At 40.8% G+C, this 27,677-nt stretch overlaps 1 protein-coding gene across 4 annotated transcripts in view; it reads right to left on the minus strand.

Moving 5' to 3' along the window:
- Nucleotides 1-27,677, minus strand: part of SGCD (sarcoglycan delta) — a 904,357-nt gene that overhangs the window by 184,831 nt on the left and 691,849 nt on the right. For all 4 annotated transcript variants that reach the window (XM_045791978.2, XM_045791977.2, XM_045791976.2 and 1 more), the window contains one exon: nt 26,836-26,937. In XM_045791978.2, the coding sequence (XP_045647934.1) occupies nt 26,836-26,937 (102 nt within the window). The remainder of the gene's footprint in view (nt 1-26,835; nt 26,938-27,677) is intronic.

Raw genomic sequence — 27,677 nt, forward strand, 5'->3', positions numbered from 1 at the left:
AACAGGAGAAATGGTTGGATTAGGACAAAAAGGTGGTGGGGGCTATGCCAATCTGCAGATGGCATACACAGCCGAAAGGCATTAAAAATATTAATATCCTCTGCGTCTTCCCAAAACACACACACACGTTTATATATGCCTGCATGTGTGTGCAGACACACACACACAGTCCCTCCAAAGTGAACCTGTTGTCTTATAATTTGTGAACTCCTCCCCAAAGTTTTAAAAACTTTTAGCCTATAAAGCTATCCTCTTTTCCACAGAAGCTACATACGGTCCCTTGCCCAAGGGAAAGCTGGTCAAACTCTAAGTGGCCTAGGCCCAGAGTAGTCTAACCCAGAACGTGTTATAAACACATACATACAAAGCCAAACAGAACAGAAGCCATCTTTCCAAACACAGAATGGAATCCTCTGACCAGCTTAGTAAACTGAATTCTCTCCCTTCCTCTCAACTCCTCCAATACCAAGTATTTGGCAATCAGCCCTGGAACTTCTGTTAGCATCCTTTAGTATGGCTCAAAGTTTCAAATATTATGGGGGCATGGGGGGAATGTATGTTCTACATCACAATTTGGCTGCAAGTATCCTGGGGAGGAGAGGGGTGCTCGCACTCCGCAGGCATGCGAATAAATCTGCCTTCCCCCCTTACTTTGCCATTAATATTCTGTCTGCTGTTGTGATCAACCCATCTTGAAATACACTGTACTTTTTAAGTTCACCAGCCTTTGAAACCTTTGGCATTTCACTAAAGGCAAATGTTTGCACTGCTGATTAAAATCTATCACTTAACCAGTATATAATGAATATTCAACAGATGCCTAGCATAATGCTAGTCACCTTTCAAAGAATAAAATGCGGAGCTATGTAGCACTACCTCTGTCCTCAGAAATAGCACGCTATTGTAGAAAGAAATGTGACTTGAGGAACAGAAAGAGCTGGTTTCGCTTTCTGGTTTACTCATTTGCCAAGTCTGTGACCTTTGGTGAGTTATTTAACTTCTCTAAGGCTTCATTTCCTTGCATGTAAAACGTGTATGTCATGATTTTTACTTTGTACGACTGCTATAAAGTAGAAGATGAAATAGCACAGGCAAGGCTAGCAGAGTTCCTAACACATTTTAGGGGCTCCATAAATGGGAGATTCCATTTCCCTTTCCTTCTTGTAGTGCCTTCCTCCACTGCCCTGTATCCACGCTAAGGATTGAATTTATGATCTCGGCAAGACCAACACACTTTTTTAAAAAAAGCATTCCAATAGAAATCCGAAAATCACAGCTGATTCCTCTCTTTCTCTCCTCCCTGTGCTCCCAGGGGTTGTCTCACAGCTCCAGCCAACTGTACCTCCAAAATACTTCCATGTCTCTCTACTCCGCATCTTCTCTGCCACCATCCCAGTTCAGAGGTGCCAGCATCTGTCTTTTGAACCACTGAGCAGGTCTCCCCCAATCACCCTGCTCCCACTGCTGTTCCCTCCTGTGATCTATTTTTTTTACACATCAGTCACAAAAAAACAGCATACATCCTTTCTCAGCTTAAAATCCTCCCCGGAGGGGCACCTGGGTGGCTCATTCAGTTGAGTGTTGGACTCTTGATTTTGGCATGGGTCATGATCTCAGGGTCATGAGATCAAGCCCTGCATTGGGCTCTGCATTGGGCATAGAACCTGCTTGAGATTCTCTCTCTCTTTCCCCTTCTCTGAAAAAAAAAAAAAATCTTAAAAAATCCTTCTCTGACTTCCTAGCTCATTTAGGATAAAGTCTTAGCCCATCAACATTATCCACACAGCTTAGCTCGTAGTTGTCCTAACCAACAAGTTGTACTCAGCTGATACAACTCTTTCCTTTCCAACTACATTAGCCTTCTTTCCGCTCCTTAAGCATATCAAGCTTTTTGCCTTAGAGCCGTGCATTCATATTTCTTTGGTTTGAAACACCCTCCTCCTTGCTCTTGCCACAGTTAGCTTCTCCAGGTCTCAGAAATATTCTCTATGACAACGACATCTCAATTAGACCCTCCTCTGTCATCTGTCACCATCTCCTTATACTCTGTCTTCTTCGCAGCTCTTAAAAGCAATTGACACTTGTTTTCTGTTGTTTACCCCCCCCCCCAATTAGACTGTTAACAGAAATAAGAAAATGCTGATCTCTGGAAATACTGTATTCCCGAGCTCATAGTCTCTAGCCCGGCAGCCAGGGAGTGCTCGAGACATCTCTGCGGAAAATGTGAATAACTGACTGCCATCCAAATTATGTATGGCCAGCATGCTGGTGACAAGGCCAACGGGTGAATACGCACTTCAGCATGACTGCTTCTATCGTGGAGAATGTGGCCCATCAGGATTTGACTAGCACTTCGGTATGTAATGGAACCAAACAGCAGACTAAGACGCAAAGTAAGGATCAATACCTTTTAAACTGATCATGAGTTTAAAGTCCACCAAGGCACAGAAGCACTTAGTGTCTAGGATTATTAAGTAAGTAAGGAGTTCAATGTCTCCTTAAGTGATGTGGCTTCGGGGCTCCTGGCTGGCTCAGCTGGTAGAGCATGTGACTCTTAGGCTTGGGGTTGTGAGTAGGAGCCCCACGTTAGGCAGAGAGATTTTTAAAAAATTAAAGAGTCAAAGTACATCATGTGGCTTGGCTAAGGGTATACGTGCAAAAGGGAAGACATCTCTTGGAAGACATCAACAGGACTGCCACAAACATAGGTGTGGAGGAAAACAACAAAGCCAAACAAAAAATATTTAGTGTACCAAGTACTCCCCTCAGAAAAGATTTTGTAATTCTTACCTCTTAAATAACTTGCTATTAAATAGAGGGAGAAATCATAAATAAAATACGTACGAATTAAAGTAGTTTCCTATCATCTGAGTACCAAGCATGTGCTAGTGACCATGCTAAGTGCTTTACACACATACATATTTCTACCTTATTTGTAGCCAGGCATGAGATAATGACACAATATGACATCATGGTCAAGGACATGAACTTTGGAGCTGGGAGTCTAGGGTCAAAATCTTCACTGTTTATAAAGCTTTGGACAAATTAATAACTTCTTGGAACCCGTCGGTCACGTTTTGAAGGGGTGCTGTATATGTAAAAGGGACAATATATTATCCACTTAGTGTTCTACGTGGTGCTCATGTGATTCTTGACTCCACGAGCTCTGTTCGCATTTTACAGCTAGGGAAAATGAAGCTTTGACAGGTTCAGCCATTTATCTGGGACCCATGTGGTCCCTAAGACCGTGGTTTGTCCAATATACCTTGTTGCCCTTTAAATGAAATCCATCTTTTGAGATGTGTCAGACCAGGAACTCACAAAAAGAGGGAGACCCAAGTGTGCCAAGTCCAGCAGGCCCATTTCCCTTTTCCTACAGCTCTCAGAAGCACCACTCAACACACAAAGGTCAGACGCAAATGTGGGCAGAGTAAGTGGTGTCTTCTTTGCTACGATTTTAGAAAGGCGGCATGAGAAACAAACTAAGGGCCTTAGAGGGGAGAGGGGTGGGGCAATGGGATAAGCTGGTGATGGGTAGTAAGGAGGGCACGTATTGCATGGTGCACTGGGTGTTATACGCAACTAATGAATCATCGAACTTTACATCAAAAACCAGGAATGTACTGTATGGTGACTAACATAATATAATAAAAAAACATTTAAAAAAAAAGAAAAAAAGAAAGGCGGCATGGCACTCTTTGTCAGGGTCTCCCCCAAAGGCTCTGCTAAAGGGCCAAAAATTGCTGTTTTGATTTTTGACTCCCCTATAGTCCTTTGTCATAATACACATACCAACTGTGTTAACATATGAGATTATTAGCTGTTACTCTGAGCTGGATTAGAATTAAATTCCAATTAGGAATTACTTAGAAAAGAATTAAGAATGGAACAGAGAAATCGAAAATGATGAAGGGATAGTACAAACCTTGAAAAATTGGGTTAGGGCAAGACACCACAGTAGAGGGCAGCTCTCTTTTCCCAAATTCCTTCCTTCCTCTCCTTCCTCCACTCCTCCCCTCCCTTCTTTTCCTCCACCCATTTATTCAATAGTAGTTTATGGAGCACCTGCTCAGTGCCATAAAATGTATCCAAATGTTTAACACAAGGCTAAACAGAAGCAGCTCAGAGACTTTTGTTTAAGTGTTACATAAGAGGTGATGCAGGGCAAGATGAAATGAAGGTGGCTTAACTCACACTCCGCAAACTTAATTCACATTAAGTCCACAAACACTTGCTAAGTGCCTGTTCTGAATAAGAAACTGAGAACAGAACAATCACAGACCTCTGAGAACAGAGATGAGAGACTGAAATGGCAGGAAGCTCACAGGTGATATCTCCAATCAGTCACGAAAGGGAAGTCTCTAGGTACAGGAAGTAAAAATCATTCTGGACCCTCATTCTTGAATACTCCAAGATAACAGAGTCAGTGCCAAGTAAGGCAGCAGAAAGAAGGCAACAAACACAAAAGCGGGGCATATCTGATGTCAAATTCTGATCAGTTCTGTGTGAACCACCTTTTCCTTGCAATTATTCTCATCCGCTCTTCAAATACTTGCATTCTTCTTTTTTTTTTGAAGATTTATTTATTTATTTGAGAGAGAGAACATGCATGAGCAGGGGGAGGGGCAGAGGAAGAGAGAGAATCCCAAGCAGACTCCCCACTGAGCATGGAGCCCAACATGGGGCTCAATCCCACAACTCTGAGATCATGACATGAGCCGAAATCAAGAGCCGGATACTTAACCAACTGAGTCACCCAGGCGCCCCCCATCCCCCCCCCCTTTTTAAATATTTATTTGAGAGAGAAAGTGAGCATGCAAGCTTTCTTTCTTCCTTTAAAAAAAATAAAGTGAGGGGCACCTGGGTGGCTCAGCTGGTTGAGCGTCTGCCTTTGGCTCAGGTCATGATCCTGGGGTCCTGGGATGGAGCTCCATGTCGGGCTCCCCGCTCTGTGGGAAGCCTGCTTCTCCCTCTTCCTCTGCCTGTCACTACCCCCACTTACACGCACGCATGCTTTCTCTCTCTCTGCCAAATAAATAAATAAAACCTTCCAAAAAAATAAAAATAAAAAAATAAAGTGAATTGCTCTAAATGACATCACCCTCACATCCAGTGGAATCACCTTCAGCCAACCACTTAGCTTACCTTGTTCAAAGGAAGTTATGCCAAATGTATTATTCTAAAGACCCTAGGGATCTGAGAAAGCCAAGGAAAATTTATTAACCAAGATTCCTTCTGGAAGTACACCAAAAGAGGCCCACGGAAGCTCAGTAGCAAGGGAAAATACATCATCTCTCCTTCACTTAGGTCTCACAAGAAGAAAGGTCAGTGTGCTTCTCCAGGCCTAGAGCAGGGGCAGGTGGCAAGAAACGGCACCAAGGCAGAAACACCTCTCCTCTGGCCACTGACACTACTGTTTCACTTTCTACTTACTTGGGCACCCTGAATGGGCATGAACACTTTCTTCCTTCCATCATGTTGCCAAGAACTTACTTACAGGATAGAACAGAACTAGTTAAGGCAGCACTCCTACTCATTTACCCTGAAAGTCAATCAAAGAAAATTTTTCGGAAGATACTAAAAATAAGGTTTCATTAAAAAAAAAAAAAAAAAAGTAGACCAGTTAGTAGTAGGGAGATTGAATCTCCCAACAAACAAAAATCCAGAACCAGATGGCTTCACATCGTTAGTGAATTCTACTAAACATGCAAGGAAGATTTAATACCCATCCTTCTCAAACTCTTCTAAAAAACTGAAGAGGGATTCTTCCAAACTCATCTTCTGAGGCCAGCATGACCCTGATACCAAAACCAGACAAGGATACATTAAAAAAAAAAAAGAAAAAAGCCAATATCCCTGATGGACATAGATGCAAAAATTCTCAACAACATAGTAGCAAACCAAATTCAAAAATGCAATTCAACAATAAAAGGATCTTTCACCACAAGTGTGATTTATTCCAGGGATGCAAAGGTGGTTCAACACCCACAAATCAACCAATGTGATACACCACGTTAGCAAAATGAAGGATAAAAACTGTATAATAATCTTCTTAATAACAGCAGAAAAAGCGTCTGACAAAATTCAACATCCACTATAAAAACTCCCCAAAAGTGGATATAGATAGGAGGTACCTCAACATAATAAAGGCCAAATATGACAAGCTCACAGTGAAGATTATACTTAGTGGGAAAGACCTGAAAGCTTTTAGATCAGGAATGAGACAAGGATGCATACCCATGCCACTTTTATCCACCACAGCATTGGAAGTCCTAGCCATATCTATCAATTAGACAGGAAAAAGACAAAAAAAGGTATCCAAATTTAAAAAGTAGTAAAAATGTCACTATTTGAGGATGACATGACTTGATATCTGAAACCCTAAAGACTTCACTGAAAAACTGTTAGAACTACTAAACAAATATGGTAAAGCTGTAGGCTAAAAATCAATATACAAAACTTTTTGTGTCTTTATACACAAACAATGAACTATTAGAGAAATTAAGAAACTAATTCCATTTACTATTACAAGAAAAGTAATAAAATACCTAGAAATAAATTTAACCAAGGAGATGGAAGACCTGTGCATTGAAAACTATAGGATATTAATGAAAGTAACTGAAGACACAGATAGATGGAAAAATATTCCATGCTCATTAATCAAAGGAATTAATACAATTAAAATGATCATATTAACCCAAAGCAATCTACAGATTCAAAGCAATGCCTATCAAAAGTTCAGTGGTTTGTGTTTTTTTCTTTTTTCCACAAAATTAAACAAACAATCCTAAAATCTGTCTACGGCCAAAAAGTTCCCAAATAGCCAAAGCAACATGCAAAAAGATGAACAAATCTGGAGGCATTGCACTCCCTGATTTCAAACTATGCTACAAAGCTATAGTCATCAAACAAGTATGGGATTGGCATAAAAACATACGTCAGTGAAACAGAACAGAGAACCCAGAAATAAACACATGCATATATGGTCAATTAATTTATTAGGAACAAAGGAACCAAGAATATAAAATCACAAGGACAGTGTCTTCAATAAATGGTGTTGGGCAAACTAGACAGCTATTTCAAAAAGAATGAAATTAGACCACTATCTTACACCATACACAACATGAACTCAAAATGGATTAAAGACTTAAGTGTAAGACCTGAAACCTAGAAGACAGTATAAGCAGTAGAGCTCCCTGATATTGGTCTTGGTGATGATTTTTTGGATTTGACTGCAAAGGAAAGGACAAAGGAAGCAAAAATAAACAAGTGGGACTACATCAGAGAGAAGGAAACCATCAACAAAATGAAACGGTAATCTACTGAATGGGAGAAGATATTTTCAAATCACATTTCTGATAAAGGGTTAATATTCAAAATATATGAAAAACTCATACAACTCAGCAACAAAAATAATCTGATTAAAAATGGCCAGATGATGTGAATGAATATTTTTCCAAAGAAGACATGCAGATGGCCAACAGGTACAAGAAAAGGTGCTTAATATCACTAATTATCCAGGAAATGCAAATCAAAACCACAATGATGTATCACCTTATACCTGTCAGGATGGCTATTTTCAATAAAGAAGTAATAAGAAGTGTTGGTAAGGATGTGGAGAAAAGGGAACCCACGTGCACTGCTGGTGGGAATGTAAATGGGTGCGGCAACTATGGAGGTTCCTCAAAAAATTAGAAGTAGAAATATCATATGATATGATTTCACTCATCTCTGGAATTTAAGAAACAGAGAAGCACAGGAGAAGGGAGGGAAAAATAAAATAAGATGAAATCAGAGAAGGAGACAAACCATAAGTGACTCTTTTTTTTTTTTAAAGATTTTATTTATTTATTTGAGAGAGAGAGATCACAAGTGAGAGTGTGTAAGCGAGGGAGTGGCAGAGGGAGAGGGAGAAACAGGCTCCCTCCTGAGCAGGGAGCCCAATCCTTGGATCATGACCTGAGCCTAAGGCAGGTGCTTAACCGATGGAGCCACCCAGGCCACCCCCAAGAGACTCTTAACCTCTGGAAACAAACTGAGGGTTGCTGGAGGGGAGGTGGGTGGGGAGATGGGGTAACTGGGTGATGGGCGTCAAGGAGGGCATGTGATGTAATGAGCACTGGGTGTTACATACAACTGATGAATCGCTGAACTCTACCTCTGAAACTAATAATACACTATATGTTAAGTAATTGAATTTAAATAAAAAAAATTAAAATAAAAAAAAGAAAAATAAATATCATATGATCTACCAATTTCACTTTTGGGTATTTATCAAAACAAATGAAGACACTAATTCAAAAAGATCTCTGTACCCCTATGTTCACTGCAGCATTATTTATGCTAGCCGAGATAGGGAAGTAACCTAAGTGTCCACTGATGAATGAACAGATAAAAGAAGATGAGGTATATATTTATAGTGGAAAACTACTCAGCCATAAAAGAACAAAGTCTTGCCATTTATAACAACATGGATGAACCTCGAGGACATTATGCTAAGTAAAATAAGTCAGAGAGAGAAAGACAAATACCGTATGATTCACTTATATGTGGAATTTAGAAAACAAAACAAGTAAACAAAACAAAAATCATAGATACAGAGATAAATTGGTGGTTACCAGAGACGAGGGTGGTTGGGGGATAAGTTATAAATAAGTCGTAGGGACGTAACATAGTGCATGGTGACCACAGTCAATAATACTGTATTCTGTATTTGGAAGTTGCTAAGAGGGTAAATCTTAAAAGTTCTCTTCACAAGAAAAGAAGTTGTGACTTTGTATGGTGACAAATGATACCCAGACTTACTGTGGTGATTATTTTGCAATGTACAGAAATGTCAAATCAATACAGTATACACCTGAAACTAATGTTATATGTCAGTTATACTTTGGTAAAAAAATAAGGTTTCAACCAGGCATCATGATTTAATTGATGTAAGATTCCAAAGTAAGATCTCAGATCAAAAAAAGCAGAATTGATGGAGGAAATATCCGTGAATACCCTCACTGAAAGGTCAAGACAGTGGAGGAGAGGGCACTAGCAAATAGATATTTTTGGAGGGGGCTGCTACTTTCTAACCTCAAGCCCAAGGATAAGAGGCTTGAATGAATCCGATCTGAGATCTTGCCGTGTGTTTCCCGTCACCAGGGGAAGGTGGAGGATATTGGCGGTAAAAGAGAGACGCTCTTAGACTCTGTCAGGGAAAGGGTGTAGATTATTTTTCAGAAAAAAAAGACGTGGGCCCAGTGGAATAGTGAGAGCTGTCCTGGTGGTAGGAGAAGCCCTATCCAAGGGCACTTCCTGGGAGACAAGAGGTCTCTGTGTGGAATGGAAGTCGCGGGGAGGGGGGCGGTGAACCACCCTGTCCAGGAATGGAATGCTTCGCCTGTTTTTGTTTATAGGAATTGTAAGAGATGCATTGTGCTTCCAGGGCTGAGAAGCTTAAAAGAATCCAGAAAACGCCTCATGAGGGAAGAAGTAAGCTTAACCATCTACTAGTCCTAGAGGGCACAAAGTCACCCAGACAAGTAACAACTGTCCCACCCTCTACCGCCACCACTCCCCTAAGTAGGTTCTAAAACTAGAGCCAGCAGCTCACCAATCAGAAGGTAACAGTAGAGACAGCTGCTCCCCCCCAAAGTAGGAAGCTGCCAACAATACTAACTAGGGGGAAACCCAAGTACTTAATTCCCAATGAGGTTTCAAGCATTGATAAATATCTTAGATGAGACAATTAGAATTTCCAAACTGAGCCCGTATTTGTCTTTTAAAATACTACCATGACGCTCATCATTTTTAAATGGGCAGAAAATCCACTAGGAACTGCCCAAGTTTTCATAGGAGGGATAGAGGAGAAGAGCACCCTTAACTTATGTTCGAAGGAATAGTGCAGACAAAAATAAAGTTGCATTTTAATGATGAGTTGTGCTTATTTAACAGATCGGTTGTATAGGCGTTCAGCAAATATTTGCTGAGAGCCAACAAATATTTGCTGTGGTAGACAAATGAATACAACGGTGAGTAACTTCTACACGAGGATTGCTGCCAGCAAGGAGCTCACAAGGCATTGGGACAGGATGGGTGTGCCTTGATATAATGTGTTCTCCAAAGCAGACTGATACTGGGATAGAAAACGGGCTTTGGGATAGTTCATATCCGGATTTGAATTCTGACTGCTCCACATCCCAGCTGGAGAGGATTCCCTAATTATTTTGCACTCTAGCTCTCACCTATAAAATGAAGATGAAACGATCTACCTTTAAAGACCGCCACGGGGATGTAAGGAAAATGTACAGGAAGCACATATGGCCAGTAATCGTCTAGAATCAGACAAAATAATGAATATTGCTATGAAATATCCCCACCATCAAAGTTAAAATGCGAGATTTACCTGAATTAATTCTTCCTAAATAACTTGTGTCTCACTACTCATCTTTTTTATACTCTATAAAATTTCCCACTCAACTGACTGTAATATTTTTTTATTTCTTGAACTTTTATTGTACAAATAATCAGTACCATATAATCTAGGATTTAATCATCTCATCTCCTATGCTTCAATTGTCTTCTTGCACAAAGTCTTATCTCCCAAATTAGATAGTAAGAGCTCACTGAAGACTGGGGCGGGCAATAACATTTTGGAATATTTGCTAAAATATTTTAGATCTTCAACAAATAGAAAAGAAAGGACTTAAGTTTTGAAATTTGTCAATGTGCGAAAATGCAGGCTCTTCCGAGTCCCACTTGTAAGCACAAACACTAACAAGGCAGTCTTTGTAATCTCCTCTTAAACTGGAAAACACTCTCATGGCCAAAGCAGAAACACCTCTTGATACTCACAAATCACCCTGTGACTGGTGAGAAACTTCTTTCGGTATTGAGGTATTGAGGTGGTTTCCATACACTAACTACGAAGACAGGTAGGGAGAGAACAAACTTTCTCAAACAATTCTTCAAGTTGAATTTCAACATGGAATCTTAGTGAGTCTGCCGATGGCATTTTGAAAAGAATTTCATTAAATGTTGCTAACATGTCATAAGCTCCCTTAAATGGAAGGGTAATGGCTCATAACATTTGTAAGCTTTTTAATTTCATGGAATATGAACAGCATAATCAGGACCTATTAAAGTCAATCAACTGTGCCAAGTGGGGCTACCTACCTTTGCTTTTGTTTCTATTTTTTCTTGTGGGTACACCCCGTGAACCAGGAGGAGCCCCGGTATCATTCTTTAAGGCTAACATTGGTGTGTAATATTCTGAACGGCCTCTGATGAAACCAACATAGCAGCATTTGCCTGTGGGGTTTGGACAGACACCTCATGGGAAATGGCTTCTGGCTTCTGGGAGAGAGAGATTTCCCTTTCCATTTGCTCCAGCTCAGAGGGTGCAATTTTGGTAGGATTCAAAACCAGTCATCTGACCACTGTAAGAGGAATTAATAAATGGAGATGAATATAAGGAACCTTATTTATATTTTCAATGACACAGTGGTGCCCAAACTACCCATCCTTCAAGACCTGTCTCCGGGTTTTCTTCTACCATGAAGCTTTTAATTATAATAGTGCCTATCTACAGGGGTTAAGTGCCAGCCACAGCTCTAGGCACCCCATCTGTCTTCTCATTTAATTTTCAAGACAACGGTATGGTACTGTAGTTACTCCATATTATGGAGAGAGAAACTGAAGTTTGAGACATCAAGTAATATGGCCCAAGTTACAAAGTAGTGAGCAGCAGAGCCAAGCTTCAAACCCAGTTTGAGTCGGACTCTAAATCACATGTGGTTTGCTACTGTGCTCTCTTGCCTTCACAATCACCCTGTTTTCAGTCTTCCAATGGGACAGAAATATCCAGAGAGAGTATTTCCACACAGGGACTAGAGGATACCAGGGAGGATGATAATCCAGGATGGCTGAAGCCTACGGAATCAAATAGGGAGAACTCACCCCACCACAGTCAAGGGACAACATATTAAAGTTGGAGAAGCAGAACTGAGTGTAACGAACCAGCTTAGGGCAAGGCCACAATGGAAGGATGATTTAGAAGTGAGGAAGGCCAAGATCAGGTTCAGGAATGGAGTAGAGACTGGGCCAGGGCAAGCAGTGTGAGAGTAAGACTGAACACAGAGAAAGGCTGGGTACACCAAGCTGAGAACCCATAGCACAGTCAAGAGTTCCAAGTGTATACACTGCCCGGATAGTGCGGGGCACACCAGATGGCCGGAGGGAGGGGGTCGGACCAGACAAGTTCATCATGTGAACTTTCACTGTAAAAAACAACCCAGAATGATGGACATGTAGATGGTGTCCAAATAGAGTGTCTGCATTTAATTACAAATTATACCAATGATTAGGGAGACATTCGGTTATTCTCTAGGCTGTCATTAATGACTACTAGACCAAGAAAATATATAAATTAAAAGTGTTACACTGACTGACATCCACACCCACCATAAGACCTGAAGGAGATGAAAGAAAAGTGTTCAACCTACAAGAGGAGGAAAATTTTGTCCCAAAACACTTATGGCACTGTAGGAGTACTATGGCAAATATGTCCGTTTGGGTTGATAAGAAATGAAGAGACAGTTCAAGGAATAAGAACGGTAGTGGGATCTTGTACTTATTATATTTGAAGAACTTGTAAGAGAAGTTGAATTTAGAATGAAGATGACAGAATCCTTTCTCCAAAGGGGTTCCCAGAGGTAATTAAGTCCTAATGCCCTAAGACATCTATTATATATAATAAATGAGCTTCTCTCCTATGAATCTAGGATGCTACAGGCTATTTGAAGAATTGGAAGAATTGATAAAATAGTCACTCATATTTTCTGTGTTCTGTAGTTTCAGATAGGGAACCAGAGTTAACAAAGGCCAGATCTTAGGAAATTTGGAACGTCTATAGATCTTTGTAACTTTATATTTGTTTCACCTTGATGGGTTCAGAATGAGAAACCAGTAACTTGCAGTCTAAGGTTCTGGACAAAATCACAGCTATAGAACTGAAGATATTGGGACCATCATGGGCATTTTCCCAGAGTCAGACCTAATCAGCACATGGATCCTTGGTTATTTCTAAATAAATGCTGAAATACCATTCTTCTTTTTTTTTAAGATTTTATTTATATATTTGAGAGAGAGAGAAGAGAGAGAGAGAGTATGAGAGAGGGGAGGGTAAGAGGGAGAAGCAGACTCCCTGCTGAGCAGGGAGCCGACACAGGACTCGATCCTGGGACTCCTGGATCAGGACTCCAGCCGAAGGCAGTTGCTTAACCCACTGAGCCACCCAGGCGCCCCCTGTAATACCATTCTAACAGAAGGCATGACCATAGAAGAGTGATGGTGTAGTGGGAGACTGGGGGTTTGAATGGGTTTGAACGGCAGAGGTAGCTGTGATTGTATGACACAGACCCATAGAACAGAGGCCATAGAACAGAGGCCATCTAAGGAATGGCCAGAGAAACAGCAATTGACCACAGAAGGAAAAAGAAGATGCTCTCCTTTCGTGAAACTGGCAAGGTTCTTGCCTGTTTTCAAGGGTGGCAGGGAAAGGAGGTCAGGCAAACAGCATAGGCCAACATCTAAGTACTCCTTACCATCCCAAGATAATATGCTTCACAGTTGAGAATATGCATGTTCACGCAACATGGGCTGGAAGGTTAGGGGTGTGTTCTCCCTTGACCTTTGTATTTGCTCATCTCTAAAGAGAAGATCAGAATGATAGATTCCTTCTAAGGTTATTGTAAGGAATAAACGAGAAAAATTTTACATGAGAACTGTGGCCATTAGCTTTTACAACAGGAGGGCCTAATCACATATTATTTATATTCAAATTCAACACACATTTAGGAGCAATTACTATGGGCGGGGCTCTCTGCTAGGTGATTCTGCACGTATTAGTTCACTGAATCTCCAAAACAGCACAATCTTTTAATATGTATTAAAGTTATACATATTCAATATTAAAAGAACACAGCAAAACCCTGTGGGCACTCAGCAATGCTTTAAAATTTTCTAACCACTCCCCATCTCCTGGTAGCAATTTGTTAGTACCTGGATACAACAGTCCAGACATCTGCAGAGTCTTTCACTGCTCCGATCAGCCCAACCTCAGTGGTTTTCCTGGCCTTACGCTTACTGTACAAGGTTGGACACATGGAAACTATACTCTGTAGTGATGCAAAGCCATTTCAGGGGTGATTTTTAAATAGATGCCCTTTTTGCCATGTGAGCCAACCTTAAAAATCAAAATCATGCCAACTTGCCAGATAATCAACAACACTGGAACGCACAAGATCATGAGCCCTGTGGCCAGCTGTGGTGGTAGAAACCCTGAGAGAAACCGTTCCCACACCATCACCCACGGACAGCGGGGAGTTACCTTGCACAAACCACAACTGCGTTGCCTCTGGCCATCTTTTTATATCAACTCTGTTGTAATGTCATCAAATTTGGTTTTCTTTTTGTGAAACTTCTTCCTGTATCTCCCTAACCCGAGTGCTGCTAAGACGTGATGAAAGAAACATCTGGTGATTCAGTGAACTCTTCGTGGCAGCAGTCAACGGCATGGGATGAATTCCACCTTTCAGGAAACTCCCATGGGAAGACCAGCCAAAAATTATCGAGAAGGCTAAGGAATGAAAAACTCTGGTTAACAAGTGAAGTGAGAAACAAACATGGAAACTCTATATCCATCCAATGATATGAGTACTCATGCATTTCTCATCTCTTAATGGGGCGCTAGTCAAGGATAATTCATCTTCTCCTATCATTCCTCTCATATTTCTTAACATAACTGCCTGAGCCTTAACCAAGTGCTAAAACCAATCTACACAGTTTGAAATTGGAAAACTGCAATTACCGGACCATCTGTACTTATCTATTACTGTAGAGAGACGCCAATTTTTGTTTCTCCAGCTCTTGACGTTCCAAAATGAGAGCTGTGGCTTCCTAGGTAGAGAAATCTACCTTCACCACACACAGCAAGGGGAAAACAGAGTAGTCTGCTTGTCTCATTCTTTCAACACGGTGGGTTTTTAACCAGTCTACTTCTCCCTCTCTCTCCAAAATGCAACAAGTACATCTGCAAAATATTTATTAGTCTTAAAAGCCTCATTTATTTCACGGACCATTTGGTATTTGCCTACAGGCAGAATCACTGCTGATAAAAACATGGAAATGGAAAGTCCCACACTCATAATTTAGGCAACTGCCATTTAAAACATCACCGGTGATAATTTACAGGGCACTGCATCAAAAGGCTACACTCACGTGCTGATGGGGACCACGAAATCAAAGTAAGACTTAAGTATTTGCTTATAAATTCATATGGCAAAGAAGTGGTTCTTTTTTTCAGCCTCTGAAACTACATCTCCTGAAAAATTATCACTGTTTTTTGACAAATGAACAAGTTCTTAAAAATTAAAACTAATGCCGCAACACACCCACAGCAATTATAAACTCCTGGGTATGATAAAAGTTGCCAGGAGAGGAGCATGTTTTGATTGAAGCAATGTTTTTTTAACGTGATATTTTTGCCAGCCCTTTAGGAGTGAAGAACAATACAACTTTTAAGAATGTATTCAAACATCCTTCTTCCTTAAAGTTGGCTTCTCTCTCCATTACACTCCCCAAACAGTCAGCAGGTATCATTGGCTGTGAGGTGCCACCTAACTGAAGGAGGAATCTTTCTACCATTCAGGGGACATAAACCAAACCACAGTAGACTCTGGTGTGCGCTTCTGCCTCTTCAGTGTTCTTTAGGAGATAAGCAAGAGCGGTTTTGCGCCCACGTCACTACAGGCAGCTGGGATGCGCCTGCAACCCGGAGTTGGAGGATGCTGATATGCCCCAGTGATGACAAAGAGAAGCTCAACGATGTGAGGGGCTGGAAGTGCTAACTTGATTTTCTTATACTTTCCTGTCTTTAATACACAGCTCCACTCTTGGGAGCTTTCATTAGCCCGCGGATGGCATGAATCAAGACTTACAGCTGAGCCAAACGGCAAAGTAGGGGAAGACGGGCTTTTAGTACCTTTCATACCACTTTTATTTCTTCCACTTAGTCTGTCCCACTTCCCCACGGCCTCATGCCACATAGGGGTTCATGTCCCCTTCGACATAATAGAATTCGTGGTGTGTGCCAGGTACCAATAATCAATCTAGAAGGTCCTAAAGAAGAGAATTTGTCTTTGTCTCTCTACCCGAGATAAGAAGCTTTCGTAGAATCTTTGAGCCAGAAGTATCCTATGAGAACATTCATTCATTTATTTAAACATACACACATATACACATACACACTCACACACGATATGCTTTACCAATGACATGCACTAGTCTAGAAACAGGGGTGCAGTGGTAAACAAAGCTAATAATAATAATGTTGAAGTTTCCTATAGTGCTCTACACTCAAGCACTGCCCTGTAAGTGGTCAAATTACATAATTATGTAAAATGAATGAACTCTTCTGATCCTGTAATAAGCTTATGAGGTAGTGCTATTATGATGCCCATTTTAAAAATGAGGAAGTGAGGCACAGAAAAGGTCAAGAAATTTGCTTAAGAGTCAGGATATGATTCCAGGAAGTTGGTGCTTTGGAGCCAGCTTTTTTTCTTTCTTTTCTTTCTTTTCTTTTCTTTTCTTTCTTTCTTTCTTTCTTTCTTTCTTTCTTTCTTTCTTTCTTTCTTTCTTTCTTTCTTTCTTTCTTTCTTTCTTTCTCTCTCTCTCTCTCTTTCTTTCTTTCTTTTTAGATTTTATTCATTTATTTGACAGAGAGAGAAAATTCCCAAAAGCAGGGGGAGCAGCAGGCAGAAGGAAGGGGGGAAGCAGGCTCCCCGCTGAGCAGGGAGCCCACCGCGGGGCTCGATCCCAGGACCCCAGGATCATGACCTGAGATGAAGGCAGATGCTTAACTGACTGAGCAACCCAAGCGCCCCTCAGAGCCTGCTCCTAACATCACTTAGTAACTACCTTTCTGTGTCCCTGCCATCATGGAAATTATATAGTAACAGGGGAAGCAAATGGGTAAATGTGTAGTTATATAATAGAATACATATAATAGAAATAAATACACCTGTGTAGTTCATAGGGAAAAAAAATGAAGGAAAATAAAGCTACTAGGTCAGGGATTTATTTTTGATGGAATGGTCAAGGAAGGTATCCATGAGAAAGTGCCATCTGAACAGAGACCTAGATGAAGTAAAGGCTAGGTTTTCATCCAGTCTGGCAGTTCTCAGACTGTGGTGTGTGGAACCCCGCACCCCCCTCCACCCCGGGGCTGGTGACAGGGAGACTGGGTGGGTGGGACAACAGGTTGCAGCCCTCGGCCCTGCCCCAGACACAGCAGCTGAGCTTCCATCTCGTCTGGATTTTGGCATCACAGATAAATTTGGCTTAAAAAAGATTCCATGATTTAAAAAAAAAAAAGTTGTAGAAAACTGATGATCAAGTCCTACCTTTTTAGTTCAGAGGAAGAAATTGAGGGAGAAGAGGAATGACTTGCTAAGGGTTCACTGCTGATCAGCAGGACAATAAGAAGAAAATCCAGATACCTTAACTTTGAATCTAGTGTACGTTCTCGAACACTGAACGGCCAGCCTTAACTCTCCTCCCCATCCAGGACATTGCATCATCTCTGGAGGGTAAACATAGAAGGTTTCACCCAATAGGCTGTGTTGCTGTTTGGAAACTTCATAATCAAACTCTGGGCTTAGCAAGAGCAACTACAGCGACACTCCAGCTTGTCTCCTGTGCTCCATCACACTGTCCCCACCTCTGCCTTTTATTCTAATTTATATTTTTCCTGACCTTAACCCACCATACCTGTGGTTACTATATGACAGTAAATAGTTCTTACAAGCTACCTCAAATCCTCGTGGAAGCACATATGTGCACGGAGTATTTGCAGCAGGGGCTTGGCATGAATACACATTTCTGCATCTTCGAAGAAATGAGATCTGAATGGTGGACCTGCGGGGACCACAACAGGCAAAGGAAGAACGTGGGGCTGCCTCCCTGACCCATGGCCCTCCCATCAGACAACCAGACGTCCGTCCTCAGCTTCATGGGAAGTTCGGAACCACTTCTATCAAAACTGGCTGTTATAGGGGCGCCTGGGTGGCACAGTCGTTAAGCGTCTGCCTTTGGCTCAGGGCGTGATCCCGGCATTCTGGGATCGAGCCCCACATCAGGCTCCTCCGCTAGGAGCCTGCTTCTTCCTCTCCCACCCCCCCTGCTTGTGTTCTCTCTCTCTCGCTGGCTGTCTGTCTCTGTCAAATAAATAAATAAAATCTTTAAAAAAAAACCAAAACCAAAACCAAAAAAAAAACCCTGGCTGTTACAGCTCTAAGTGAGATCTGACCAAAGCCCTCAGTAACTCTTTCATTTCCAGCATGACCCTCACTTAGGAGAAGTACACTCGGTCAATTTCTCCCGAATCAAAGGAAGAACAAAACCCCTATCGGCCCATGTTAATTCTGCAGCAGGCAAAAGCGTCCCGACCACGATGTCTGTTTCCCAGGAAAAACAAACAAACCAGCCATAGTATGAAGCATCGGTCTAGCCAAGATTGTTTGTCGGGTTTAAAAAAAAAAAAAAAAAAAAAAAAAGAGTAAGCAGCTGGTTCACACGATTGTCCATGATAAATTACAATATACAAAAAGATAGATACATTTCAGGAATGGCAATCAGCTTCACCGGGCAGATGGGCTTCTAGATGACCCTTCCATTTTTTAATAATCTCCATAATTGATGTGTGAACAACGAAATGCAAAGATGCCGTATGTACCCTTCCGACTTAGTACAAATCACTTTTATTTACTCGGGCAATACTTCATGGTCCAGTTAACTTCTTAATTAAAGACAGCAAGATGCTGATGTTCCATGCAAGCGGCATGGAACACACTGTTTTATGTGCAATATGTTCAGCTGGGAGTTGAAGCTGTTTTGCTTACTGGGGAGAAGCCACCACAGCCTTCGTCTGGCTTCTAAACTAACCAGAGACACAGCTCCTCTCATCGCCACTAACTGTCAATGGAGCCTCCTCAGACAAAGCTTGTACTTGTCTGCCCTCCCACATCACTTTTTTTTTTTTTTTTTTTTGGTCTCATGCCAAGAATGCTGAACCCAAATTTTCAACGTTCTTGTCTCAGTCTGCTTCCTCCCCAGTCATGCTCTGTAGTGGTTAGAGACGCAAGACAAGAAGAAGGCATGTTCTAGAATACTCTGGAAAGGGAATGGCTGCAATGGGCCAGAGTCTCAGCCTCCGGAAGCTCTCACGCTGCTATGCCCTGCTGCTGAGCTTGCACACCATCATTTCAAAACCCAGAGGAGCCAGACCACTAGAAGGAACTGGGGCAAAAAAGAAAGAAACAAAACGCAAAGTGAAGTGAGTCATAAGTGACCATGAGGGATTAGGAATCTTAAGAAGCCAACCTAATTTCTGAATACCTGCATGACAAAATACACATATTCTCAACTTCATAAATCAGGGGTGGCAGGGACCCATCATATAAATGACTTAAGTCTGGGTATGAGACGATAGTGCCTGGTGGAGACTGTGGCCAAGCGGAGGACAAATGTCCATCTAAAGGAGGCAGCGTCTACTCAGCTCCAGCCCCTAGAAATATCAAACCATTCTCCAGATTTTCTGTTTTTTTTCAATTTGTTTTTTAATTTTTTATGAGAGTCAGAAAGCATAGATTTTTTTTTAAATGTGAAATCTTCAGATATTTGAATATTAGAAAAAAATCATATTAAAAGAAAAACACCGTGTCAGGCAAGTAAATTGTATCTTGGGATGCATTCAGTTTGCAACTTCTGTCATAAGTTTTCATACCAAGAGCTCACTTAGTAGCTTATAAAGTGAGTCACTGAAGTTACTTCATTTAACCCTCACAGTAAATTTCGAGTATCCTCTCAGTGACTAGATCAGGCATAATTAAGCTTGCTTTTGTTGCATTATCCACTGTTGTTTCCAGTTTCCTTTTTTTGAGTCCTTCTGAATTCCCTCAGGAACTTAACATTCCTTCCAGGAAGTTACTCCTCAGGAGAGGGCAATGGCCACACATAACTCAACTTACTGTACCAAACTATGTCATGAGAAAATCATTTACCATACAGCGTGTTGCTATGGAAGAGGACTGCAATTCTGGATTTTCGTTCTTTTACTTGGTAGAACTTGGGTAAGTCCTTCCTCCTTCCTGAGCCTTTGGGCCCCTATCCATTAAATGAAGTGATTGGTCTAACTGACTTCTTAGGGGCTTTCAACTTCCAGCCTGCATATGTCTTGGTAATTCAGGCTGGTGGAATAAATCTTAACTCACATCACACTAAAATAAAAAATGGAATTTAAAAAACTCATCCTTCCATACAACAAGAGATGGCAGATACAAATGCAAAAATGCTCAGTGAGGATGACCAGCTCATACTTTCAAGGAGAATACAGGAGTTTCTTAACTTTCATAACCTGGATACCCTCAAACCCCATTTTATATGTGGAATTCAGACTTTCATATGAACCGGCCCTCACTCTGGCAGGTGTGTGTGTTTTCATTTTGAAATATTTTACTACGTTTGGCTCTTTCTTGATTGAAAATCTGTGGAAATGTCGTTACTGGATCAAAGTATATAAGCATTTTTAATGTGCTTGACATGTACTATAAAACTATTTTTTTTCAGAAAGATTGGAAAATGAAAAAATAAAGACTGTGCCAGTAATAAAACATTTTAAGCAGAAGAATGAGGAAAAAGTGAGTTGAACATTGGAAGAGTGTAACTCAGTGAAAGAAAAATTGAAAGCTAAAAGCTATTTAATATGAAATGGGTTCCCTGGGAGGACGCTGAGTCAGTCATTAAGATGACATTTGAGAAGAGGAGGAAAGACCATCTGGTCCGGAGCAAGGTCAAACATCAGGTGAGATGTGGGCCACTTGATGACGACGGTGATGGTGAAAATTCCTGTCATTGTCATGGTCACGGTCACTGTCATCATCCTTGTGAGAAGAGGGTAAGAGCGGGAGTTACCATTTCGGGGACACTCCCTTCATGTCAAGTTCTGTATTGAACACTTTACAAACATTATCTTACTGACACCTGCCATGATGTAGGTATTATTATCAATGTTACAGGCAAGGAAACAAGGATTTGCCAAGTTCAGCAACTGCTCAAGGATCACTCATCAGTCAAACGGTAGCACGTGCTGCCATCTTGAGTTCAACAGTACAGCACGCGGCTTTAACCGTCGCGCGATAGCCTCATGGACAGCAACTGCTACAAACCCGCTTAGCTATAACACCGTAGCGATAACACAGGCTTTAGGGAGTGAGGACATCTTAAAATATGTGAGTTCTTATAGGATAAGGAAATGTAAAAGACATACCAATCTCAGGTCTTATACAATAATTTTCTACTTGATTCTTTTAAAGTAAGTTCTTTCTTTGTTTTTAATCCCTCCTCCAACTTCTGTTTCTACTCCTCCTCTCCTAAACTTCTAAATTCCAGACAGCAATGGGCTAGGACCCCCGTACGCACCCCAAGTAGAGTGTGACGTGAGTATAGAAATAAATCCTCTGGGCAGCTCTCCCGCCGCTGTAGGCCTGGCACGGCTTGCCCAGCGTAGCTGCCCGCAGGAGCTGCCCAAGAAATGCTCATTGCCCTTCCCTTGTCACTTCACATTAGGTCACATAAAAACACCATCTAGTTGCAGCGACGTGGAAAGTAAGGTAAGCAGTTGCTCCAAAGTAGGGATTCACCACCTTTGTTCACAATGATAACTTTGTGGTTAAAGGTCTCCTCAGTATTCATTCATTCAACTTATCTACTAGTAGCTCTTCCCCAAATTTTGTAGTTGTATTTGGCAATTAAAAAGATGCCTTTCACACTGAAATGGGGATTTAAACACAGAGGGTTTTTTGGCAATAAATCCCCTAACTTTACAACGTTCTGTGCTAAATGCATTCAAGTAGTATTTCTAGAGACAGGCTGGTCTTTGGATGTCATGGTAGAAGAGTTAATTTAGCGTGTGTCCTTTTCAATCTATTTTCTGAGCCACACGAGACTTAGAGAAGCTAGGCATCCATGTGGCTAAAGCCAGCACAGCCTAGGACTTTCGTTCAATTCCCAGTTGGAAGTTTTTGTAGTGATGAACATTTTCTCATTAATTTATCTTCCAAAGTGATTGCTATCTCACTAATCGGTTTGTAGTGACTTTACAGGATTGCAACCTTCAATAATGAAATCTGACACAGTATTGAACATTGTGTGGATTGCTTCACCAATCCCAATTCCTCTCGGATCAATGAAACACAAAAGCAGAATGAAGTATTCCTTCGTTAGTTATCCTCGCTCAGAGGGGCTGAGTAATCTTGTTCAACTGGGCACTAATCTCTTTTTGGTGGGAAAAAGAAAGAAAGGCAGCTGTGATCCACAGGGAAATGATACTGCAGGTCTTTCTTCTGAGAAGAGCCTCCCAGAGGTGGTCTATGTCAATTATGCCTCACTAAAGCTCTTAAATATTATTTAGACACAGAAAATTTACTGTCAATATATTACTTGGAGGAGAAAAGGTACAGAAGAGTCTGCAAAGTATGGTTTTATTTAAAAAATATTCTGGTGGGAAATGCCTAAAAAAGTATACTGACCTGTTAACCATGCTTGGCCCTGCAAGATAGAGTTAAGTGATATTTTATTTTAATGATTTATTATTCAATTTCACAAGTATCTACCGAGCACATACTGTGTGCTACACACAGCAGCAGGGCTCGGGAATATACTAGGGAAAATCTGCACAATTTCCCGCTCTGCCCATTTCTATTCTTGAGCAAACAAGAATGTCAAATGATGACAGTTACAAGGCAAAAAAACCCCAACAAACCGGGTGATGTTTTATAGATGGCTGTTGTGCTAAATGAGGAAGGTCTTTCTGGAATGGCAACATTTAAACTGAGAACAGGATGACCACAAGGAGCTCCCCATGAAAAACATCTAGAAGAGAATTGTACAGGCCTTAGTGAGGAGGTAGGAGTTTATCCCAGGTGCAATGGGAGGTGAACAGAAACTCCTTTGTAAAGGGTGGAGACACTTGACATTTTGAAAAGCCTACTTTGGCTACGATTTGGATTATGAGGTTACGAGAGAAAGGTAGTGGAGAGGGAGGAGGCTATCACGGTGGTGCAGGTGAGAGAGGGTGCTGGCTGGAGCTGGCTGGTGGCGTGGGATGGAGAAGGGGAGACGGCAAGAGGACGGATATGGGCGCTGTTTCAATGAGAGCTGGTGGGGCTTACTGGTGGATTTTACTGTATACGCATTTGTCTTCTTTTTTCCTTCAGGGAGAAGATACTTACTTTGTTGTCAAAAACATTTAAGCTAAAAGAGCTTTATTTACTATTTATTTTTTGGAAGGAAAATACTTTCTTAAGAACAATGAAAAACAGTAAATTCTGACACTTTATTATCTTTAAATGGTGATGTGAAAGCACCAAGTTTAACTGATTTTTCAAGATTAAAATAAGCTTTTCTTAAAACTCATTTGAGAGAGAGAGAGAGACAGAGACAGCACTCGAGCCCATGAGTGGTGGGAGAGGCAAGGGAGAAGCAGACTCCCCAGCTGAGCAGGGAGCATGACGCGGGGCTCGATCCCAGGACGCTGGGATATGACCTGAGCCAAAGGCAGATGCTTAACTGACTGAGCCACCTAGGGGCCCCTAGAATAAGCTTTTTGAGATTATCATTACTTTTTAAGCTTTCAGCCAAGAGTATCTTTGAGATGGGGTCAGATGGCCATTAATTTTCAGATACACTGTCTGAATATTTGCAAAAAGTTCAATTCCTGCATGTACCCTGTATCCCCTTTCTTTTCTTCTTTTTTTATTTTTTTTATTTTTTTATTTTTTTTAAAGATTTTATTTATTTACTCGACAGAGATAGAGACAGCCAGCGAGAGAGGGAACACAAGCAGGGGGAGTGGGAGAGGAAGAAGCAGGCTCACAGCGGAGGAGCCCGATGTGGGGCTCGATCCCACAACGCTGGGATCACGCCCTGAGCCGAAGGCAGACGCTTAACCGCCGTGCCACCCAGGCGCCCCCCTGTATCCCCTTTCAAGTCTTCTAAACACATTCCTCAATTCCTTTTTTTTAAAGATTTTATTTATTTATTTATTTGACAGAGTGTGGGAGACAGAGCAAAAGAAAGCAAAAGTAGGGGGGGGCAACAGAGGGAGAGGGAGAAGCAGACTCCCCACTGAGCAGGGAGCCTGATGTGGGGCTCGATCCCAGGACACTGAGATCCTGAGCTGAGATGAAGGCAGACGCTTAACCTGAGGCAACTGAGCCACCCAGGTGCCCCTCTCAATTCCTTTAAAATTTTCTTGTTCATTTTTTTAAAAATTAAAAACTTGTATGTATGTCTGTATGTCTTTATTAATTTATTCCAATTTCTTTAAGGACTCTAACTCTACACCAAGGAGACCTCTCTCAGGGTATTTTAGGTAACATATCAACTATTCTACCCATGACCTTAAAATCTACTCCCTTGTATCACATGCAGTTTACCCAGATCATCTGTATGTTTAGAGAAAAATCACTAATATAGGTTAGAAGCTTGGCAAACTACAGCCTGAAGCCCATTTTTTGGTGGCCCTCAAGAACATTTTTTTTACATTGGCAATTGTAGAAAAGAAAAAATAATTAAAAGTCTAAAATATTTGCTATTTGGCCCTTTACCAAAAAAAAAAATTGGGGGGGGACAACACCAGTAGAAGGAAATTATCAGTCCAAACCTGTAAGTTAAATAAGTTTAATACAGAATAGGAAGATGTATACACACACACACCACACACACACACACACACACACACACACACACACACACACACAGGAATATTATGCAGCAAGAAAAAGAATGAGATCGTGCCATTTGTGACAACATGGATGGACTTAGAGGATATTATGCTAAGTGAACTTAGATGAGAAAGACAAATACCGTATGATTTCACTTACATGTGGAATGTGAAAAAACAAATGAATAAACAAACTAACAAAAAGCCAAATTGGACCTATAAATACAGAGAACAAGTTCTGTTTGCCGCAGGGGAGGTGAGTTAGGGATGGGGAGATGAGTGAAGGGGAGAGGGAGGTATAGGCTTCTAGTTCTGGAATGAATAAATCACAGGAATAAAAGGCACAGCATAAGTAATATAGCCAATGATATTATAATAATGTTTTATGGTGATGAATAGTAGCTATACTTGAGGTGAGCATAACATAACGTATCAACTTGTTTAATCACTATGTTGTACACCTGAAACTAATATAACATTGTGTCAACAATACTCAAAATAAGTTTAATACAGATAATATTAATCTAAGGTACAACTAATAACTCGAAAGATAATTTAACCAACTTGCCAGGTTGGGAGACACATAGATCACAGCAATGATTATAAGAGTGATTTCTTAAATGCTTGAAATTGACTATCTCCATTTTTGTGCAACATAGATTCATCACTTGACTCTCTTTATTATAGCTTTATCCCATGATTCCTTCTAGGATATGATTTCTTCAAGGTGATGGATACATTTATAGCACTTTCGGTACTTTAGTGCCTAACCCAGTGTGTGATGAGTTCCAGGTAAATTTTATAATCACTAACTGATTTGCTCTTTTTGATCATTTTAACATCATGGCTCCCTCCCTTTTACTAGGCACACAAGGAAGTGAACATATTGGCAATTCAGTAGTTGCACCTAGTTCATAGAATTCAGTAGTTTAGATAGCACTGAGATAAAATCATCCACTGCAACAAGTTGCTGAGTTTCATTAACTATGCTCATCAATGCACACTTATGCAAATAACGATTTAGGGACCTGTTCACACTACTTTTTGCTTGCACGTGGACATGAACCAATCCCAGGAAGAGAAACGGCATTAATAATCCTTCTCGACCAGCAAATCCCACCACTCCACCGACAAAAAGACCAAACTATGCCAAAGAAACAACTGAAAAAAAACACTCAAAACCAAAAATTAATTTGGATAATATTGGCTAATAAAAGCAAAATATCTAGAAATCACTTCTATCATGACAAAAACAAAGAATGAGAGTAAAAGGTTAGGCAGCAGACTGTGGTTAACAGAAAAGCTTTAGCATTGGATTTCCTGCATTGAAGTTCTTGCTCTACTACTTCATAAGTATGTGGCTCTGCACACAGCACTTCTCTAAGCCTCAATTCTTTAATCTGTAAAATTGAGGCAACAATAATTGCCAAGCCTATGGACTGACGTGTGGATTAAATTAGGTAACGATAATGCATACAAAGCAACAAAGTCCACGGAACAGAGCACACGTGCTGGACTGATTATTTAACTATCATTTCAGAGCAGAGTTGTTGATACACTGAAGTGATTCTAACCAACCTCAGCTACACCACCCAAATTCTTAATGAAAAACAAAATTCTAGCTCTTCAGTTCTCTGTTTCCAAAGACAGCATTGAAAGCACTTGATAATTAAAAAAGATAGCAATACTTTCTTGGATTTGTAGAGTATACTTAAAGCACCTCCACATTTACTTTCTTGGCGTATTTCCACCATAATCTAGAACAGTTCATTGACACAGGTTATGACCTCCTTTTGGCAGGAATAGAAAAAGGCTCAGAGAGGTCATCACAGTCGCATACAGTACCACAGCAATGATTACGCTCAAGACTTCAGATTTGATTATATCTTACTACCTACATTACCATTCCCTCCCGTGAGGCTCTACAGTCAGCTGACGGCCGACGATAAATTTCCCCCAATTTAGATTCCAGAGAAACCACCATTCCTTTTTCTTATGGCAGTACTTACTGGTCGGGACTGGATTTCTTTGGCGTAGAGAGGTTGCAAGAATTCTGAGTCTCCTTCTAGTTTTAGACCTTTGTCTGTGATTCTCAAATTTCCCATTCCATCCTGAAATAGAAGCACAAAGATAACATAGCAAATGCAATTAGCCAATATTTCAAAAAACCTCAGGCTTTCAAAAATTGAAACAAAGTTACTGCCTTTTTTTTTTTGAGAGAGGGAATGAGGGGGGTGTCCAATAAAATACTAGGAGGTATTGTTCAATGCAATTATGCATATCACCCTCTTTGCTCACTTATTCTGAGAAAATTCTATTCCAAGCAATTTGTAATGCCCCCAAGTCATTCACTAGCAGAGATGGAGACGGCCCTCTTGCTAGGTATTGTGGACAGAATGGAGGCAGGAGGTAAGGGGGAAAACGATAAAAGCATAATTTCCCAGGCTAAAGTACACGGTCCAGTTTCCAAAACTTGGTGCAAAAATTGCAAAGCGGCAGTCTGTTGGTTGAGTCCAGTTTTTGGACACAGTATGTTTTGCTCACAAAATATTCAAGAGGTCAAATTAGTTGCTGACATTTTTACTGATATTCTATTATGGAAATATTAAAATATATACAAAAATAGAAAGGATAAATAGCAAACACCTGTGTACTGTCATTTGTCTTCAACAATGATCCATTTATGGCTATTGTTACCTGCTATACCCACCACACCCACCTCATTTGGTTAAATATAACCATAATACCATCACCACCACCACCATCACAAAAAATAATAAAATCATTAATATCATCTAATACCCTGAGTCAATGTTCAAATTTCACTCATTTTTATTTTCTCTCCTTAGAT

This window comes from Ursus americanus, chromosome 15 (assembly GCF_024610735.1).
Source record: "Ursus americanus isolate L20-20 chromosome 15, mUrsAme1.1.p, whole genome shotgun sequence".
In the NCBI taxonomy this organism is placed as follows: Eukaryota; Metazoa; Chordata; class Mammalia; order Carnivora; family Ursidae; genus Ursus; species Ursus americanus.